The 7,568-nt window shown below is 33.2% G+C and overlaps 1 protein-coding gene across 1 annotated transcript; it reads left to right on the top strand.

Annotated features, from left to right (window-relative positions):
- Positions 1-945: 945 nt before the first annotated feature.
- Positions 946-1,827, top strand: LOC142538645 (uncharacterized). The gene is made up of 2 exons (XM_075643957.1): positions 946-1,084; positions 1,181-1,827. Exons 1-2 carry the CDS (start codon positions 946-948, stop codon positions 1,825-1,827), a joined length of 786 nt encoding a protein of 261 aa, XP_075500072.1.
- The last annotated feature ends 5,741 nt before the right edge of the window (positions 1,828-7,568 follow it).

The following is a 7,568-nucleotide window of genomic DNA, read 5'->3' on the forward strand; positions in this document are numbered from 1 at the left end:
TTGTTCTTCCATTGTACGCTGAATTTGAGAAATATCTTCATCTCTTTTCTTCTTCAATTTGGCTTTTTTCACTCCAATTGATCTTTGAAAACTGTCATCAATATTGTCGTCATTTAAATGTATTGCAAATGCAGATAAGCTAGGTGAACCTGATTGTGGCGATTCTTCAGCTGGAGTATCAGATTGTGAAGTATCCAGATTAGTAGCACATAGTTTATATTTTTTGGTTATCGAAATTTTATCTCCTGAAAGTTTTTCACAATCTTTCACAATATCTCACACATGATCAAATGAAAATGGTTTGTTATCTTTACTGTCTTGTACATACAGTACTTTTGCGCGGTTCATCTACATAAAAACCATTAAAAATTAGTTAAGAAATTTGAATGTGAATGACTCATAACTTTTTTTAAAAAAATAACTTACGATATCTTGTTCAGATGCACCACTAGGCTTGAGGTTTTCAATTTGTCGAATGCATCCTCTCATACGGGCAACAGAAGTGAGGATGTTTCCCATGCGCTTCTCAACTGATCTTTGAGGTCGTGGATGTAAATCACTTCTTCTTTCTTTGTTGTAGTTCTCAGCAACCCGAGACCAGAATTGAGTTCTCGATTGACTTATACCTATAATGGGATCCTGTGAAACATCAAGATAAATATGACACAAAAACTTATCTTCATCAACGGTGTAGTTCTTTCTTGAACTTTCTTCCATCTATCTTTCGCTAATATGCTTATAGTTGTATTGATATGTTTTGAATATAAATGTTACTATTTAGAGTATTTCGGATTATCTTTAGAAAATATGCAAAAGAAATGATAGTCGTTTGATTAGATTTCGATGGATATCAGCCATTGAAATCTCATCTGTGTGCCATCCGTCGGATGAGATTACCAAAATCTAATCCTACGGCTGGTACAAGGATGAGATCACCAAAAGCAAATGCCATTGGATGAGATTCCTTATCTAATGAAATCTAATTCTATGGATGGAAAGATTTGTCGAGCAGTGGTGGAAGTTTTTGGAGCCCAGTACTTACGAGCTCCAACAGCCAACGATGTTGCTAGACTCTTGCATATTGGTAAACAACGAGGCTTTCCAGGAATGTTGGGAAGTCTGGATTGTATGCATTGGAAGTGGAAGAACTGTCCTACTGCTTAGGCTAGGCAATATTCAGGTCGAAGTGGGTCTTCAACTATTATTTTAGAAGCAGTGGCAGATTATGATCTTTGGATATGGCACGCATATTTTGGTATGCCTGGATCAAATAATGACATCAATGTTTTAGAGGCATCCAATATATTTTCAAATTTGGCTCAAGGCATTGCTCCTCCTGCCAATTATACTATTTATGGCAAAGAATATAATACTGGCTATTACCTAGCAGATGGTATCTACCCAAAGTGGTCAACTATTGTGCAAACTATCAGTAACCCACTTGGACCGAAAAAAAGATATTTTGCTATGAAACAAGAGTCGTGTAGGAAAGATGTGGAGCGAGCATTTGGTGTTCTTCAATCTCGATTTGCAATCGTGGCAAATCCAGCACGTTCGTGGCGTAAAAACAATTTGCATGATATAATGACAGCATGCATTATCATGCACAACATGATTATTGAAGATGAACGTGACCTCAGTGCACCAATTGAAGATGCAAGGGAAGCACCGCTTGCCGATGTGGAAATGGTGGTCAATGACGAAAATACAATATTCGAAGAATTTCTCTCTCGGTATAAGAAAATAAAAAACAGAGATGCTCACTATGAACTACGAAATGCGTTAATTGAGCACTTATGGGAAGAATATAGTAATTCTAATATTTAATATTGTGCTTGTATCGTATTTATTTCTTAAAATAAATATTTGTATCATTTTCAATGTTTTTTATCTTATATATAATGTTATGCTTGTATTGTATTTTATTCTTGAAATAAATATTTATATCGTTTTCAATGATTATATTGAAATAAAATATTTGTATCATTAAATAATTATTTTATTTATATAAAATAATTAATCGATTTTGTAATAAATAATGAAATAATATAATTATATCTATTATGTATAATTGTGTAATGGAATTATAAATAGTTATTATTGAATTAAAATTAATATTATAAGAATATTCTGAGAATATTCTTTTTTAGTGTAGAATGTAGTGTAGATAGGTTGGAGATGAATTTAGTGTTACACTATTGTAGTGCAGAATATAGTGCAGTGGGTTGGAGATGGTCTTAGTCATTTGTTTCCATCATTGTCCAGATTCATCTAGACCATTCTGCTATTTAAAAATCATGTTTAAGTGGCCAACTTAAATCTGTTCGATCGAGAAAATGACTTTTACAATTAAGAACAGTTGAGTCCGGCTTGGGAACCATCTCAAACTTAATTATTTCAAAAAGAGTTTCAAGAGTTTATTCACTTTTTTATACTCTAAACTCGATCATGATACTTTTAATGAGTCAAATACTTGTCATTCAAATCAACATATATTAATCTTCAAAACATAAATAACAAAAATGATACATTTGGGGTGAAAAATAATAATTATGACATAAAAATAAAATTTTGCAAGAATTAGTTTAGTCAGAGATCTGTCTCATAAATTTGCCCAGTGAGATAGACGTAAATTTTTTTTTTTTAAATATTACAAATGTAGATAAAATACATAAACTTATTTAATTTTATGTTTTTTAAAATCCTAAAACATGACCATAGTGGATCTACGTGGCGTATTGAATTCATCTCAATTTCAACATGGGTCTACCCACGACGACTATCACAATTTAAAGGGGTTGGTATGAGAAGATTAGTATTGTTATTTATTCGTGATTCAATTTTTTTATTCTAAGAATGATAAATTATTAAAATTTAATATTAGATAACGATATGACCGAGTTATCCCAATAAAAAATAACCCACCCAGCATTAAATCAAGCAACGGACGAGGTCTCGAGTTCGATATACCAAAACCAAGATCCGAGGCTTTGAGGATGAAATTCTCAAATTTTAATTTTGAAATATGCATCCTATAACTTACTCTCATTTTCATTTACCCATTTTTTGTCACACCCTTGCAATTTGTTTATAATTTTTAAAAAATCGGTTTTAAGTTTCATTAATTTATTCCTATACAACCCATGGGTCCGCACCTTGACATTGTCTAATTGGTTTTGGTTACCAAAGTTGAAAAATTCACCAACTTTTCGTGGGATTATTTTCATTGTCCTTTGAAAATTGGTGATGCGGTTGGTGGAATACAAAGAATTACATTTCCTTTTAAGGAGCATATGACGGCTAATTTCATTTTGCCTCCTCAACTATGACCTGTGTCCACTTAAGCCCTCGATCGAACTATTAATCAGATAACATCCTTCAACTATGTACATTTTCCACCTAAGCCCTTTGTATTATTAATGGTATCAATGTGTCCCGTGAACTGTTCATTATGCAACTTCTTCAAATCTTTGTCAAAAATCAACCTGAATGGTATAATAATTTCAGTACTATATAAATACAATGTGATAATTATTTATTAATATTAAGATCAAATGTTTACCATAATGCGAAATTATATAGTTGTTAACAGCGAGACACACAACTTTATTATTATTATTTTTCCTATTTTTGGAAAAGCTGAGCCTCATATACTAAGCAACTATGAGTGGTTGTACCTACTAGGATGTCAATGGTGAAGATTGTTAGCCCGTGAGTCCAGAGAGGAACGTACATTACTATTGATGTGATGTTATATCACAGACCAGTCTCGTACTTTACTGTTGCTGATGTTGTCTCCATCATATATCGGTCTTACCTATTAAATTTTGGTATACCTTTCTTAAGGATCACTCAGCCAACTAGATCATACAACAATGTCAAACAGCACTTTTCGTTTGTTATACACATCGAAGACAATTATTACATCCAACAATCTTTCTCACGATAATTCTCATAATAATTGCTCTCATTGCAATAAATGCAAATTAAAATCCGTGACCTTCACTCTAATATAAATTGTATTACCAAACACTTGATGTTTTACTAAAGTTATAACCGATATAATAGTACAACTCAAATATTTTAAATCGTACAATAACTCAAACTTCACATTAAAATTTTTCAACATAGTCTAGATAACTATTATACCCCAATATTATGACATTGTTAAATATTTTGGTTACATTAGATAATTTTCTTTAATAATTAAATAAATTGTAGAATTAATAATTCAAGGGATTAAGTTGATATTATGTATAATTAAATGGAGTGACACCAAGTTAATTGTATACACTGATCCTGTAAATCTCGATATTACTAAGAACCCCACTCAAAAAAAATTTATCTATTAAGATCCTGTGTTTTCAAATCTTGAAAACTATCTATTTGTTTTCTAAGTCTTGAATACTCGCACTCTTGTTCATATGTATTTTAAGGTGTATGTGTGTTCCAAAATTGAGAACATGGAGAGATAATAATTATGTAGATTTTCAGCAACCTCTTATGTAATTCTAGGCAACTCAACTGAGCGAAACTAACTGAAATGTGTTGTCAACTGAACGATCAGTTGAGACTGATCAGTTACACTACAATCAGTTGAGAATGATCAGTTAATCCTATCGGCTAAAGAAGTCAACTGATTTTATTAGCTTTACACGTCATCAGTTAAGGACGTAGCCAATAGCCAACAGTTTGTATAGAAGCAGTAGGAATGCCGCATTTCAGAAAATATACAGTGTACGACTGTCAGAAGAATGTTGACATGGCTATACAATCGATATAAAGATTCAAATGCATTCATTGTTACCGTTGGAATCAAATCCTATAAATAGCCGTGAAGATCAGCTGAGAAAAACAAGAAAGAATAATACAACACATACGATGTTAATTGAGTCATCCGATTATCTAGCCTTGTAGTTAAACTCTACGCATATTCTTTCAAAGGTCAGTTTACAAAAGCTCACACTTATCATACATATCCATGTTTTAAGGCTATACTATGAGCTTCAAGCACAAATATTCATTGTTGTTTTATTCGATTTTTGTATGAACAGTTGTGCTTATAAATTACATCAGTTGAGTACTGATACAAATTCTAGTGATACAAAGAGTTTCAGTTTTGGCATTGTTAACTCCAAAATGAAGTAGATTTGTACAAATCATTGTATACATCAAAGTGTTTTAGTGAATATCCTATCTTCGAGATAGAAGGGGTGACGTAGGAGTTATTGAAATCTTCGAACATCCACAAATCTTGTGTTCTTTCTTATCAGTTATATTATATCTGTCTTTCAGTTATTTCAGAAATTTTATTAATTTAACTAATTGACATTGACAACATGATTCATGAATTCAATTTATCATTAAACTGATTCATACATCGAAAAGTTGGAAAATTGTCAAGTATTTATTCAACCCCCTTTCTAAACATTTTATCACACCCAACCAATCCTAACAAGTGATATCGGAGCAGTTGAATCTTGTTTTTGAATATTTCCTATCTACAAATCTGATTATGATAGGATCGGGTAAATGCGAAAGAGTGTTTAGAATGGGGGATGTTGAATAAACACTGACAATTTTCACAACATTTTTCGCTTTTTATGAGTCAGTTTAGTGATAAACTGATACTCGAAAATCTTGTAAGTCGATATCAATCAGTTAACAATAAAAATGTGGAAATAAACTGATTGATAAATAGCATAAAACTGAAATAAGAAGACACAAGATTTTATGGATTTTTGGAGATTTCAAACACTCCTACGTCACCCCTTCTATCACAAAGATGGAATATTCACTAAAAGACTTTGATCGATACAAAGAGTTGCACAGGCCCACTTCAGTTTTGAACTTAATAATGCCAAACTGAAACTCTTAGTTACGAACAAGTTTACAATATTCAATTGGACTGAAATAATATTGCACAACTGATCTCTTCAAGATGAAGTATTAAAATAATAATAGTTTGTGCTTGTAACCTCAAAGTATAGCCTTGAATTCTATGAATGCATACAATAAGCATGAGCTTTGAGATTTGCAAAGGTTTCAGCAGAGTAACAACTCAGTTGATAGAATAGTATATTGATCGGGTTGATTCGTGATAATTCTCAGCTGCTCTTCTCTGCTATTATCGGCTTTGCCTCCAACGGTAATATTGAATACGATTTGTAACTTTCTATCCGTTGTTTGCCATGTCAACATTCTTCTGATAGTCGTACTCTACAGCTTTTGAGATCCCAGCACTTGTTGCAGTCAGCTTTTTTATAGTTGTTGGTTGAACGTCCTTTTCCTTAACTGATGACGTGTACAGCTGAAAGATCAGCTGATAGGATGTAGCTGATAATAGGATGTAGTTGTTGGTTGAACGTCATATTCCTTCAGTTGCGATTTGTTCTTCAACTGTTGTTGTAGTAATCAGCTGAATATCTGTGGCAATTTATTTAATAACTTTGTCGATATTTGCCAATAATAATTCAACATCAATATATAGTTGAAGTTCTGCAGTTGAGGATTGAGGACCAGAAATTGACAGTTGCACATCCTTTAAAGAAGAAGCAGTTACTTGCTCAGAAGATTCAACAACTGGTTCCTGGGATGTCTCTTGCGGTTGATATGATAGTTTAGCTTGCTCTTCTGATGAAAGATTATGGGAATCTGCTGGAATAATCAATTCTTGATCCAGTTCCCAATGTTTAATCTTCATCTGCAGTGATAGAAGATCCGAGTCCAGTTGATCATGAATTGCTTTGTCATTAAAGACAGTTGAACTGGTGGGATCATAATTTTGGCGTAGCTGAACAATCATTTGTCTTAACTTATTTGCACGTACTTGATCAAAGGAGTACTTCTTCCTCTGCAAAGCTTGAACACCTGAGGTCTCTTTGACCATTTTCAGGACTATAGTTTCCAGGTCAATAAATTTCTTCAAAACTGATTTTTTCTGTAGTTTCTTGGCAAATACTTCAGTCCTAAACCTGACCCATTCATCATAGGCCTTTAGTTTAGTCTCTGAAAACTCATTGACCTCTTTCCAGATTAGGTCAATATGAGTTCGAATTGCGTTTGTAGGTCTGGGCTCTTCTATCATATTGTCGTTTCCCTTTGAGTCAGCCAGAACATGAGGAATACTCAGTCCTGAGTTAGTTGCATCAATTCTTTCTCTAATCACTACCCCTTTCGGTCTGACAAATGACAAAGTAGTTGGGCCAGATATAGTGATCTGTAGAGCTTTAACTCCAGCAAGTTTCTTCTTATCACCTGATTCGATGATAGTCTTCTTGAGTTGAGCAGCAGGAGGAGGTAACTGATATTTCAGTTGAAGATTTAACTAGTATTTCTCTCAAAGGAGTAGCCTTGATCGGCTGTTCAGCTCAAGATTGTATCATCCTGTCACTTGGGATGGTGCTTAGAACAAAAGCTGGTTTCGTCTTGATAGTTCTGAGCTTCTTGGTGATTTTAGGAGAGAGAGTCTTCTCAGAATCAGTTTCATTGACAATCAGTTTGCGTTTGATTGTCTTCTTGGTTTTCTTGACTGATTTGGGAGCCTCCTTCATTCCAATCTCCTTTTT

This window comes from Primulina tabacum, chromosome 3, assembly GCF_025594145.1.
Source record: "Primulina tabacum isolate GXHZ01 chromosome 3, ASM2559414v2, whole genome shotgun sequence".
Taxonomy (NCBI): Eukaryota; Viridiplantae; Streptophyta; class Magnoliopsida; order Lamiales; family Gesneriaceae; genus Primulina; species Primulina tabacum.